General features: G+C 46.8%; 1 protein-coding gene across 1 annotated transcript in view; it reads right to left on the bottom strand.

Moving 5' to 3' along the window:
* Nucleotides 1-13,891, bottom strand: part of TENT4B (terminal nucleotidyltransferase 4B) — a 35,499-nt gene that overhangs the window by 3,796 nt on the left and 17,812 nt on the right. The window contains exons 2-11 of the mRNA XM_077309776.1: nt 12,766-12,889; nt 9,848-9,894; nt 8,717-8,837; nt 8,209-8,316; nt 6,356-6,484; nt 4,956-5,169; nt 3,829-3,955; nt 3,611-3,714; nt 2,654-2,841; nt 500-664 (exon numbers count right to left, since the gene is read on the bottom strand). Coding sequence (XP_077165891.1) covers nt 500-664; nt 2,654-2,841; nt 3,611-3,714; nt 3,829-3,955; nt 4,956-5,169; nt 6,356-6,484; nt 8,209-8,316; nt 8,717-8,837; nt 9,848-9,894; nt 12,766-12,889 — 1,327 coding nt within the window. The remainder of the gene's footprint in view (nt 1-499; nt 665-2,653; nt 2,842-3,610; nt 3,715-3,828; nt 3,956-4,955; nt 5,170-6,355; nt 6,485-8,208; nt 8,317-8,716; nt 8,838-9,847; nt 9,895-12,765; nt 12,890-13,891) is intronic.

The following is a 13,891-nucleotide window of genomic DNA, read 5'->3' as shown; positions in this document are numbered from 1 at the left end:
AAGAAAGTTTTTAAAAATTCTACCCTTGGCAGGTTGACCTTCCCCCTCTTAAACCAGCCAATGATGGGGCTTGCAGGGGATGCGACCCAGGCATTTAAACCTTTGTGGTGCGACAGGGAGTCATGGCCAGCTGGTATGACTTCCTGGTATCTCAAAGCTTGGTACCTCCACAGTCAAAAGACTGAAAAAGGCTGTTGGTCTTTTATTTGTTAAGAATGTGTGTGTGTGTGAGTGTGGTGAGGAATAGAAAAAGCTGGGGCACAAACATGTAAATAAATAAGCCTCTTAAACAAAAACAAAAATTGAAAGGGGATATATGTCTAGAAGAAACCCCTGAAAAATCCCTTGCCTGTGTTTCAAACGACAGGTCGCAGCATTTTTTAGACCCGAGTGCAAGAAATCCTGAACCAAAGCCCTCAGAAAATTATCATTTTAAGAAAGCATGGAGATTTGTTCAGACTTTGAGAGAAGGAGGGGGTGGAGGGGGCGTTCTACTCACCTGTGACTTGTTTGCAACTCCGGATATGTTTGCTGATTGGCTGCTCGGTGTTTTCCCACTTGACGGCGGGGGCACCAGCGATATGTCCTGAACTACCGTGCGGTTGGCTGCCGTTTGACGGCAGCCCTGCTGTTTAGGGGTTTTGCATGGCGTCCCGTCAGACTCCTGTCAAAGATAAGAGGCCAGCCGTTGGAACACACTGGATGCTGGTGAGGCAGCACACAAGTCAAGCATCTGCTGAAATGAACCTTTGCTGAAGCTTTAAAATGGCCACAAACTCCGCTTCATTTTGGAGAAGAGTGGGCTTTTATAACCCGCTTTTCACTACCTGAAGAAGTCTCAAAGCAGGTTAGAAGAAGAATTGGTACTTCTATGCCGCTTTTCTCAACCTAAAGGAGTCTCAACGCATTTTACAATCACCTTCCCGTTCCTCTCCCCACAACAGACACCCCCTGTGAGGTGGGTGAGGCTGAGAGAGCCCTAATATTTTTGCTCAGTCAGAACAGCTTTATCAGTATCGTGGTGAGCCCAAGGTCACCCAGCTGGCTGCATGTGGGGGAGTGGGAATCAAACCTGGCTTGCTACATAGTAAGTAGAGAAAAGCTGCATATAAGAACCAACTCTTCTTCAATAAAAAGAAAGAAACAAACAAAAACAAACAGATGCAAAGCCCTGTTCAGGCTCTCGTCTGCGATCTACCACAGCCACTCTGTAAATGCTCCTCAGCTAAAATTTCCACTCCAAATGGCAAGCTGGCGTGCGTTTGGTTGAATGTCAAATCGCTGCAAAGGCCATTTTGATAACACTCATACCCTCCAGGAGCACCTGGTACCCAGGGCGGGAGACAAACAGGCCTCTGCTTCACTCCCCTAAGCAAACATTTGCTAGACGGGCAACGGCTGCCAAGAAAAAAGCCGGCCAATGGGGGCGCAGCATGAAAAGGCCCTGCCAACCCATCCCCAAATGCTCCCTCGCCCCATCGCAAGGGGACGACTCAGGAAACAGCTGCCCTCTTGGATGCTGCTTTCGGCAGGGGCCTGCGGCTGCGTGTAAACAAAGAGCCAAACTGTACCGATACTCAGAGGAAGAGATCGAAAGGGCAGCGCAAGGAAGCCCGTCTGTGGCCCTGAGACTCGGAAGCCCGACGTGACGGAGAGCAGATGTGCCGATTAATAATTGATACAATGTCCACAGTGCAGACACTTGTGATTGCAAGTCCTTTATTAGGAAGCGACGGGCACGTGGACTCTTTTAATAAGTAATTATTCCACATAATTGAACTCTGCACCGTTGGTTTTAAAGGCATCGGCATAAAAGCTGCGCCAGGGACGGCTGACCGCTATGCGCCTCTATAGGATCCGTCTCCGTACTGGCAAGACGGAGCTTTTCCACCAGGCGTTCAGTTGAGGCCTGGGCAGGGGAGGTCTACTGGGCCCCTCCTCTGTGAACCCCCCGAGGCATTAAGCCTACCTTGGGTTACTGGGTTGACTTGGGTCATTGGGGTATTGGAAAGGTTGTCAGATCGGTTTCATTGTATGGTTTTGTGATTTCTACTGTTGTACACCACCGTGAGAAGGATGGCTGAGAGTGGTGCTACACAAATAAAATTAATAGTAATAATAATTGGTAATAACCCACCAACCTCTCCAAGATACGTCACTCTTATTTGGTTCGGTGCTGGGCCATATTTGGCTCCAGAGCCCTAGGCTTATGCGAGGAAAGCAATTCTTGCGTGCGGAGAGGAGAGGCAGATTATTTCCTATCACCCCCCACTTACGGGGGGTGATAGGAAATATGACTTACGGGCACCCCGTGGGGTTTTCAAGGTAAAGGGATGTTCAGAGGTGGTCTGCCGTCGCCCACCTCTGCATCGCAACCCTTTGGCTTCTTTGGGGGTCTCCCAACTAAATATCAGCCACAGCTGGCCCTGCTTAGCCTTTGAGCTATCCGGGTCAGGGCTTCCCATGCTCAACGGATGCTTTTTATCATCTTCCGGGCACCCCAAAAGGATACGCCACCACTGGCCTTCACAACTCTCTGCAGCTGCTGGAATCAGGGTACTGGGGAAAGGCCCAAATTCCAACTGGACACAAGCGGGCGTTCTGCGTGGGTGCCAGCCACCCCGTTCAGTCTCAGAAAGTTTTTAATACGTACTACGTCGCTGGAGCTGGATAGTGCAGACGACGATGACGACAGAGGTCCCGAGGAAGAGTTCGACGAGTGCTTGCTTGGCGTCTCGGAGGTTTTACTTCTGGGCTTTCCTAACGACTCGCACTCCTCGGAAAGGTTGTTGTTGCACACGTCTAGCTGCTGGTTGTCGACTATCAACGTCACCCCGTTCCCTGGGACGAAGGCAGTTGGAGAACAGCGTAAGCAGCAGTTCACTAGGCGCTTCCATATCTGGGGGGGGGGGGGGTTCCCTGTCAGGAGCCTGGCCTCGAGACATTTTCTTTGGCTTTAGAAGCCAGCCCAAAACTTTAGGAGCCAGGCTCGTTTTTCAATCTTTAGGGTTCTGTAGTGCAAGGGCCACATTGTTCTAGTAGGCAAGAGACGAAGCTTCCCATAAGTGCTTTCTTGCATGAACACGCAATTATAATTGTGATACGCACAAGCTACGCAAACTAGGGATTCTCTGGAATGCTCTCCCCACACCTTCCACTCCAGAAAAGGCACTGTTGCCTGTGTAAGTGGAAATACACACGGCCTCAAGCTTTGACTCGCACTGTTCAGAGTTGCATTCCAAATCAGCCCTTCTCAATCTTTTTTTTGGCAACGGCTCTTTTAGGAGCTCTCCGGGGCCCCCTGCAGGCGGCTGGGTGCTTGCGCAATGAGCGAGGCTAAAAAAAGGCCTAAGCTAACAATGAAATAACTATACTCGAGGAACCTTGTCTTATCTTTAACCGTAGTTTAAAGTTAAGTTAGTTTGCCATTGGCTGCCTCTATGTCGCGACCCTGGAGTCCTCTGGTGGTCCTCGAATCCAAATGCTAACCAGGGCAGGCCCTAGATAGCAAAGTATAAATACTGGGGTGGACCCAAAGGACTGGTCCCAAATGCACACAGAAGAACCCCCTGGATTCAACACCTCCGTCCCGTTCCTTGGGGAGGCTTACCGTTGCACGAAGTCTCCGTGCTATTCTGCACCCCCCACTTCTTGGATATCCAGTCTCTGTACGTCGCCACTTCTTGCGTTACTCTGATGATCCTTCCTAATATGCTGTATTTTAAAGAGAAAGAAAAGGTCTGTAGAACATTTCAAGCGTGTGCATGTGTAGGCGGGGGTGAGGCACGCAGCATTAATGGATTTGACTCAACAGAGAAAACTTTTTACCTTTCGCTCTCGTTGTTGGGGTAATATTTAGCTATTGGCGATACTGCATGGCTCAGAACGACGTATGCATAATCAAAGGCTTGTTTCACTTGCATGGCACCGTAAGAGCTTCTCCCGACATCGTTGCCTTCAATAAAAACAAGCACATCGCAAATGGTAAGGTAAAAGGGAGCAAAGAGGAGGGCATTTGTCCTGGTCACCACCCCACTTGAAAACACAGAGAGAGACAGAGAGAGAGAGATGCTTTAGGCTGAATCAGACCACTGGTCAATCAAGGTTAGTATTATCTAGTTTAGGGATTCCCAACCAGAGCCCCTGAGAGCTCCCTGGCCTTTCCCCAGCCTTAATGTACTCAGCCACACGCTATTCCTGGAATGACTAGCTGCTTCTGTTGACCTGGGAATGGTGTTCTTCCGTGGTTCCCATGCCGGGGAAAGGAGGCAGAACCTGGGACACCTACTTCTGCCCCAATCTTTCTCTCCCCACCCAGTCCTCTTCAAGCCTGGCAGGGTGACATCACTTCTGACCCAGTTCTGGGGCCCCTGGAATGAAGCCTGAAAACTATTTCGGGGGGTTACTCCACAGTCACAAAATTGAAAATGGTTGGTCCAGCCTGTCTACCAGTGGCTTTCTGAAATCTCAGATGGAGACCTTTCACATCATCTCCTAGCTGATGCCTTTTGACCAGAGATGCCAGGGACCGAACAGGGGACCTGCTGCATGGAAAGAAGGATCCCTTCCCTATGGCAAGGCCCTTCATCCCAGCCTTAAAAGGAGGGCAGTAGTATTCAGCCACGGGGCTTGGAAAGCAGAGCTGTTCCACCAGGCCTGCGGTTGAGGCCTGAAGTAACGTCGGAAACGGCAAGCCTCTTTATCCGACTTCGCCAAGCTAAAAAATTTAATTAACGTTATTTGGTACGAACCCCTCCCCTTCCTATGCCCCATAAGACAAGGCATTACAGGCAATTTTAATACATTTATTTTGTTTTTTACCATCTTAAGGTTTAATCAATATTAAATTTATCTTGTATTGTTTACAATTTATAAGTGGTTTATATTATTGTACTCTGCCCCCGAGTTTCGGACGGGCGGGTGGAATATAAATTCCAGTGTAAATAAATAGATACCTGGTTGAAGCGGGTCTTCGATGTAGAGCATGGAGGGCCGATACCCGTCCAGCATGTTCTTCTGCACTTCGTCCTTGGCCACGTACGAGCCGCCATCTTTGATTCGGATGCCTGTTTTCAGGTAGTTGAAATGGCGCCCGTATAATTCAAAAAACTCTATTAAAAGGACGCCATAGTTGGCATTGGGCGTACAGGCATCTTCCCGGGGATGCAGCTGGTAGGAAGAAAATATATATATAGTTTTCAAATATTCTCACAACAATCTCTTAATTTTTTGTTGTTGTTTTTTTGCTAGCCATCGCTAAAAAAGCTCACAGTGCAAAATGCAAGATTATGGTTTAGCACAAATGCATTATTCCACTTAAGGCCCATTGGGCCAAAAAATAAAATTGCTCAAGCTCTCTGCAAAATTACAGGAGGGGAAGGGGAGGGATTTGAACGGCTCCATGCGCTTAATCTCTACTTGAAAGAGTTCAGGATTTGACTCTTCACTCACATGCAGTTAGAGGCTCTGTGGAACCATCAAGACAAATAATACTCTAATCCAGGGGTAGTCAAACTGCGGCCCTCCGGATGTCCATGGACTACCATTCCCATGAGTCCCTGCAGGGGCTCATGGAAATGGTAGTCCATGGACATCTGGAGGGCCGCAGTTTGACTACCCCTGCTCTAATCCCTCCCACGCCCAACACAAGTGTAAAACTGAATAAATGATGTGCATCCAAAGGATCGCCACAAAGGATGAAGGCAACGCGCGCTGCACAGGGCTTTTTCTGTGGTAGCCCCCCGAATGTAGGATGACCACTCCACAGCTTGGCATTTGGTTGTTTGGCTTTGAATGCCTCTCTGTTCGCCCAGCCCTCTGCTCAAGGTATGTGCCCAATGATGAATCAAAAATCGAAATCAAATTGGCAAAAATATATAAAGATTTTTTTTTTCAAATTTATTGGGTATTTTTCTTCATTCCCATCGTATCGGCAACCAAAACAGGGTCCCAGTTATTTGTATCCCGCTTTCAGGGACTGCCAAACAATATCTAAAAATAGGCAAATTACATTGATATATACAATCAATTATTCCAGCAAAATCAGATCCAAAGCTAAGCCGCTCTAGGTCTGGTCAGTAGCTGGAGGGGAGACAACTGGAGAAAACCTGGTCTATGCCCACCTTTCATTTCCTAATAGAAGCCAGGCAAGATCTAGAGCAGCCTTTCTCAACTTTTTTAATTAAAAATTAATTAATTCCTACCCATTCGGGAAAACCCTTCCAGGAAACCCCGGGGTTTCACAAAGCCCTGATCTAACGAACGAACAAAATATTTCAAACAGCAGTTTCCAAAACCACCGTGTCTTATACCCAACAGGTATTTCTCAAACTTCAGGAAACGTTATCAGACGTACCTGGAGGAAGCTGACGGCCATTAAAAAAAGACTATAAGAACCGATTCCACCTGTGAATACTTCATTGAGGTCCCTCTGCAGCAGGAACTGCTTCAATACTAAAACTAGATATGGCAACACAGGATATTTCTGTAGGAGAAAACGGAGGGGGGGAGAGTCAGATCTGCAGCAATTATAACAACTTGGGGGGGGGATTAAAAAAAAACATTCTTAATCAGACAGCTGGCTAATGGAGAAAGGGAAGAAGCCCATCAAAGACGGGACACTCCAAAGATGGAGGGAGAGACACAAAAGTATCTGCAAAAGCAGAGCTACATTTGAGTACAGAGGCAACTGAGAGACTATCAGGTTTTGGGGGCTAGAAGAACTCAGGAATCAAAGCGCATTTCTTCAGAAAGACCCCACAAATCTCAAGTCCGATGGCAACTTTAAGACCAACGTTTTGTTTTATTTTAAGTAATTTATTTGTAGCCTGCCTTCCTCCTGGGACTCAAGGCAGGTTACACGAGAATTCAAAAAAAAAAAAAAAAAACTGTAAAACTCCCACCCAACAGCTTTATTCCCATAAGGTGGGAAGCTTTCATGAGCACGTATGCTTCATCAGGTCTTAAAAGGAACCACTGAAGAGTTGGTCTGCTGCTTCAGACCAACACGGCTACACACCTGAACCCAACCACAAATCTCGTTGGTGCTACGAGACTACAGGAACGATAGAGACCAAAACAATGTTGCCATTGTCTTTTTTGCAGAAAAAAGGGACAAAATGAACAGCAGTAGATGGTGCCTCTTGAGACAGGAAGAACAGTATGGGTCTGAGGGGAAATGCCCCGATAGCAGCAGACAAGCATATTGGAAGGCTACACAGAAAGAGGTCAGGGGCCACATGTGACCAGCGGACCTCAGATTGGGGACCCGTGTTAGATGCTGGGGAGGAGAAAATTGCCCTCTGGCACCCTCTAGTGGAAATAATGCAAAGACACAACACTCCAGATAGGAGGTTAGAGCCAAAATCTAAACCTCCTGGGAAGAATATTGTCCTGGATCTTCCTCCACATGCATCTCCTCTAGCATCAATTGCTGGAGATGTCAGGGATAGAACTGGGACCTTCTGTATGCCAATCTTATGGCTTTACCACTGTTCTCATCCCTCCACCCAAAACCTAGAAGAGTTGGTTTTCTAGACCCCACTTTTAACTTCTTAAAGAAGAGTTGGTTCTTATATGCTGCTTTTCACTGCCTGAACGAGGATCAAAGCAGCTCACAATCGCCTTTCCTTTTCCTCTCCCCACAACAGACATCCTGTGAGGGAGGGGAGGCTGAAAGAACCCTGATATTACTGCTCTGTCAGAACAACTCTATCAGTGCTGTGGTGAGCCCAAAATCACTCAAGCAGGCTGCATGTGGGGGAGCGGGGAATCAAAACCGGCTCACCAGACTAGACGTCCATGTTCCTAACCACTATATCAAGCTGGCTTGTGCCTTGTTTCATGCTCTTCTTACAGAAGGTGCCTTAGAAATAACATTCCCTACGCTCAGGCCACACAATCTGCTCAAGATTGCCATCCCCAGAGAAACTAAACTGGCTTCAACCAGAGCCAGAGTTTTCTCTGCCTTGACAGCAGCCTCTGCTTTGCCTCCAGTTTTTAAAATAAATGTGGGTATCAAGCGTCCTCCCGCCATCAGATTAATTAGTATTGAAAGCGAGGTGGGGGAAGATCTGCAGTTATCAGGATCAGAACATGCCGGGCCAACACAAACTGCTTTGAAGGCCACACTGCCAAGGGCTTATTCCTAATGAAAATGTGAGCCTTCTCCAACGATGGCCTGAAAATTTCTGCACATTATCCCCTGACCTTGATAAAATCTGCGATGAGATGAGCAGCTTTTACCCCGTTCCGTACGTTAAAGCTGATGTCGACTTTTACTTCGGTAGAAGAATCGGTCAGCTTAATAATAGGTACCTGAGGAAAGAGAAAAATGGATTTATTGGCGAGAGTGACGTAAAATAAAAATAAGAGACACCTATACAATCCCAAACCAATAGAGAGCTGGGATTCCTTCCCATGATTCTCCTCCTTGCCCCCAAAGTGTAAGATGGGGGAATTTGCAGCACTTGGGGGGGGGGGATTCCATCCCACAAGTACTGTAGATCCCCACTTATATGTGTATCTATCTCTATATACATAGGTGGAGGGGAAGGTGCACAAAAAATGAGAACAGAAGAAGCCACAGCGATGATTATTTCCTAATTTTAATGAGCAATATCCATCAGATCAAGAGCAGCTGCACAAAAAAACTATAATGGAGTATCCTTTTCCACATGGTTGTATTTGTGAAAAGAAAATAGTAATAACGACTTACAGTTGCTTTGTCTAAAACCTTTACTGAATTTTCATCAGCTACATTGTGCTTTCGGAGAGCCTCTTCCAGGGTCCAGAGAGGCAAATTCTCCCATTTTCCAAACACAACTAAATCAATATCACTGGAATGAAAAGAAGGCAATACGTCAGGTTCAAGACGTACATACATTATGTACATTACGTAAGGATGTGCAAGGAAAACTAACATGATGACTGGATTTCTGGGCACAGAAACCTGGCACCTATTTATTTTATTTATTATATATTTATATACCGCCTTCCCCTGAGGCTCAGGGCGGTTTACATGGATATGGAGAAAAACAGTACAAATAACATATTAAATTGAACAACAGCGAAACTGTCATAACAGGAGAACAGTAACTTAATGGAACAAACATGGTGAGAATGTCCATTTTAACTGCAACATACTGACGGCCCCGTGGGATGGACATGTTGGTGGTGGTGTTGATGGGAGGGGGAGCTCAGTGGCCAATGGGAAATGACTGAATTCAGGTCGGCCTCAACCAAAAGCCTGGTGGAAGAGCTCCCTTTTGCAGGCCCTGCGGAACTGTTTAAGCTCTGCTGGGGCTCTGATCTCCTCTGGGAGCTTGTTCCACCAGGTGGGAGCCAGGATGGAAAAAGCTCTGGCCGTGGTTGAGGTCAAATGAGCTTCCTTGGGGCCAAGGATCACCAGGCAGTTGTATCGGCAGAGCGTAAGGCTCTTTAAGGGGCTTAGGGCAAGGGTAGTCAAACTGCGGCCCTCCAGATGTCCATGAACTACAATTTCCCATGAGCCCCCTGCCAGCATTCGCTGGCAGGGGGCTCCTGGGAATTGTAGTCCATGGACATCTGGAGGGCCGCAGTTTGACTACCCCTGGCTTAGGGCATGCAAGAAAGGGCCACATGAAACAAGAGGCGGTTTTTTTACATCCGTCTCTGTTTAGCAACCCTGACTTCCTTGATAGTCTCCCATCCAAATTCTAACCATGGCCATCCCAGCTTAGATGACACAAAGTCAGTCCACCCAGTTCAGCACTGGCTGCTGTAGTACCCAGATGTTCTCTGGAATAAATCCATTGGGGAATGGGGGAAAGAAATGCTTTTCACCTCAAGCCGATTAACCTCTACTTACCTAGTAGGTAAATATAAACCAGTCTTAAAACTTCCAAATATCTGCACCTGTAAAACAAGCAGTGAGTTACATCTTTCACCATAGGATATACGGCAGCATTAGAAACATTGACAACTGTTGCCCTCAGCTGGTACAATTCGGAAAAGCATTAGGCAGGATCCAAAGTGTGCACACATTTGAACTCCGGATGCCTGTCGACTGCTCCACAGGGCTAGCCCTAACCCTAACAGAATGTAACAGTTATTTTGGCAAATAGTTATTTGCAAGTTGCACCAAAGTAAACAAATCCAACCACTTTTTATATTGCTGAGTACTGCTCCCGAGAAAGCTAAAGCCCTAATAGAACAGCCTGTGGTGATGCAGGGGAAACTAAGCTACTTGTCTCTGTCCCGTTATATCTTGAGAGTAGGTTTTAATGAGCAAAACGCTTTCCCAGTTAGACTGGGAAAAGAAGGACCATTACATCTTTACCCATCCTTCCCACACTGGATGAGTGACACACATCCAGTTCTCTATTACTAAGCAAAAAATTCAGGACATGAAATTCAGCTTCCGCTATGACTACTTCCCACTGTAAAGAAGAGGAATAAGAGCCAATAGCATGCCAGAATCCGTGTCACAGTAGCCGAGACAGCAAGTAGCAATGGTTAGAGCAGTTTTTCTCAACCTTCCTAATGCCGCAACCTTTTAATACAGTTCCTCATGTTGTGGTGACCCCCAATTATAAAATTATGCAAGGGTTCTTTCACAGAAATTAAACCAAAACTGACCAATGGCGTGAAGATCCATTGTTCATGATTGTTTATAAATTGGGTTTTTTTTCCTGGGGTTTCTCAGTTCAGTTTTGCCTCTTGTCCCACCAAGTTGCGGTGCCACCAGGAGCGCATGGCAGGAGACTGCACTGTTCTGGAGGCACTGCTGGAGCAGCCGGTGGCTGAGCACGGGCGCCTGCAGAAGGAGCAGCAACGGTAGCAGCCCCGCCCCCCAGCCAAGCTGCTCATCCTGCTGCAACACCTGTGAAAGGGCAACTCAGGTTGAGAACCACTGAGTTATAGTCTCGGAGACCCAGAATTGAATGCTCATTCCATTGTGGAAGCCCGCTGGGTGAGGCTGGGATAGTCAAGCATGCTTAGCCTAACCCACCTCGTGGGATTCCTATGAGAAACAAGTGGGAGAGGAGGAAGAATATTGGAAGCTACTTTGGAACCCACTGGGTCCTGTAGTTTTTTTTTTAAGTATGGGAGACGTCACACGCTCTTATTGCAATAAACTGTGTGCAGGCAGTCCGAACAAGCGCTTGATGTGGATTATTTCCATAGTGCCCTGCATGCACTGGTCCCTGCCCCCCTTAACATATTCCTAGGCACATTAAAGACAAATTCCAAATTATATAATTTCTTTACATTTCCATAGTGTGGCATCTGTTACTTTTCCCAACGAAAAACGTTCCCTCTGGCAACAAGCACAAAAACAGCTTTCGTTTTCACACCACCTCTTAACTTCAGCCACGCTTGTCTCTCCTCCAAGATAATGAAAGCTCCTCTACTTCGCCGCTCTTACGGCAGAGCGCGATTTAAGCCAAGAAGGCGCTCACTTACGAGGAATGTTTCCGTCTACGAACCTTCCCTAGAGCAGCTGAGCCAATGACACAATTGCTGGCTTCTATAAATAAAACCGTATTTTCTGAAATACTCATTTAATGCCGTCGTATTTTTAATCCTTTTTCGAGCACTACAGGAGAAGTACAAATATTGACTTTTTCAAAACCCAAACACCCCCGTAACCCTCCGCTGCCATCTTAATGCTCAATGAATCTTTAATCAGCGCTGCAATGGGAGAGGGGAACTCTTTGGAAATCTCTTTCCGGAAGGGGGAAAAGAGAGAGAGAAGAATTTTCATGGACAAACTGAAGGAACACAAGTTAACTGGGAAGATGCCGAATTGGATGGTGACCAGGGCAGGGGGGTGGTAGAGAACACACAGGGGATTTGCACAGCTGTTCCTGGGCTAGTTAGTGATTTATAGAGTTTTTCAAAACAAATCTCAGGATCTAAAAACGACAGTACTACCTCGGTCCATTCATTTGCAGCCTTTGTTTACAATGGGCCTGTGCAGTGCCCTTTGGAAAGTCAGTGGGCAGCAAAGAAAAATTCCAAAGCTCACCGCAGCCAAAATCCAGCAAAATATTTGTTTTTGGCATGTTGAACGTATGAACGTTGAACAACATGCATTTGGCATGTTGAACGTAAAGGGGTTTCCAGCACTTATACCTTATTTTGTTGTTTAAGGTCTTGGAGAAGAAAGTAAAGATGAGCCGCAAACAGTCAAGTGGAAGAAGATGTTAAAAGTGAAGACAGCAAAGGAGGAGGTTGTGTCAGGGCTGAATAGGGCTTTAAACTGAAGATTTGTGGCTTCTTTGTCTTGGAGGAAGGGAAGGAGGCTTCCATTCATCACTAGGACTTCAGTACAGGAAAGGACTTCACAACAAGCTGCTAATACTTCTGCCTCGGCTGCTCCCCTCCCAATAGTGACCCCCACTCCTTCCTTTCTGAGTTTGAAGAGGCATAAAATGCGCATGCAAACAACGCAGAACAATCTCGCTTCAAAAAATGAGTCACATAAGCCACTTTTTGTATTGTCTTTTGCAAAAACGAAGACACTCAAGTTATGAAAATGCATCTTGATTGCTTCGTTTTATTGCAGACTTCAGGGGGTTTTCTATTTGCAAATTCAAGGGTTTGTGCAGTACAAAGAGACCTCTTCAGTTATGACTTTAGCCAATGCTGAACGTTCGTCTGCCACTCTTTGACAGGAAGCAGAGGAGCAAGAAGAAAACAAACAGCAGAGCAGCGCAGAAAAAGGTGCGTTCTAAACAGAGGCAGCCGCCAAGGACAGCAAAAAGGGGTTGTGGGGCTTACCTCTGCATTGGGCCACAGTTCCTTTATGACGTTTTCTATCCTGTTAACCACCTCCATGCGCATCCTTTCTTCTTCAGATCTGGGAGACATGTACTTGTAGAAGTCAATAATCTCTTCATGAAGACTGGAAGAGAGGAGTTGGACAAATTAGGCAAGAGTTGTTACCAAGCTTAAGACCCTGTACGCGGAGAAGTAAGCAGCCTGAGCGTACGTACATTTATTTTTAGCATTTCCAACTAGGGTTCAGAGAAACCCCGGAGTTACGCAAAAAGTTCTTAGGGGTTATGCAACCTTCTCCAGAAGTTCAGATGGCCGCTGACACCCCTAGATGCTGCTGGAACCCACTTCCCCTGCCGCTCGACAGGCCAACTCTCCTTCTCCACAATGGAAACGGCAAATGATCGATCGATTGACTGGCTGGCTCCTGCGTCTTACTTCCATACCCGTTTCTCTGAAGGGGTTATGCATCACCTCTGGGGCTTCTTGAAGCCTGACAAATATTTCAGGGGTTCCTCTGTGGTCCAAAGGCTGAAAAGGGCTGGCTTACTCAGAAGGTAGTTCTGGATTACCCCCAAATGCATCGTGTTGCCTAGCTAGGAGAGCCATCATGTGCCAAGTTAGTCTGGTCTAACACCAACAACTTCACCAGACTGAGCCTGGAGTAAACCTGCAGAGGACTGCGCTGAGAAACAGGCATACGATTTCATTTATTATTTATTACAACACTGATGCCCTGCTTTCCCTCATGATTTAAAAAGCTTACAATAAGAGTTAAAACACTTTCAAAAAATAGAAGCGTAACTCTCAGATCTTATTAGACGCTTGCCATTCCAATCCTCCCAAGAGCCCTGGCCTCTAATCTGGAGTACTGGGTTGGAATCCCACGCCTCCTCCACGTGCAGCCATTTGAGTGACCTTGGGCCAGTTCTCTTAGAGCTCTCCTAGCCTCACCTACCTCACAGGGTGTCTGTTGCGGGGAGAGGAAGGGGTTGGCGATTGTAAGCCGCTTTGGGATTCCTTCGAGAAGTGAAAAGGAGTGGGGGTCTCAGTGGTTGAATCTTACCACCTAGAATCTTCCACGAGGTCTTCCTGCAAAGAATCTGGTAGAAGGAAGTCGTGAGCTCCA

This window comes from Paroedura picta, chromosome 14 (genome assembly GCF_049243985.1).
Source record: "Paroedura picta isolate Pp20150507F chromosome 14, Ppicta_v3.0, whole genome shotgun sequence".
NCBI lineage: Eukaryota > Metazoa > Chordata > Lepidosauria > Squamata > Gekkonidae > Paroedura > Paroedura picta.
This window is presented reverse-complemented; position numbering and strand designations above follow the sequence as displayed.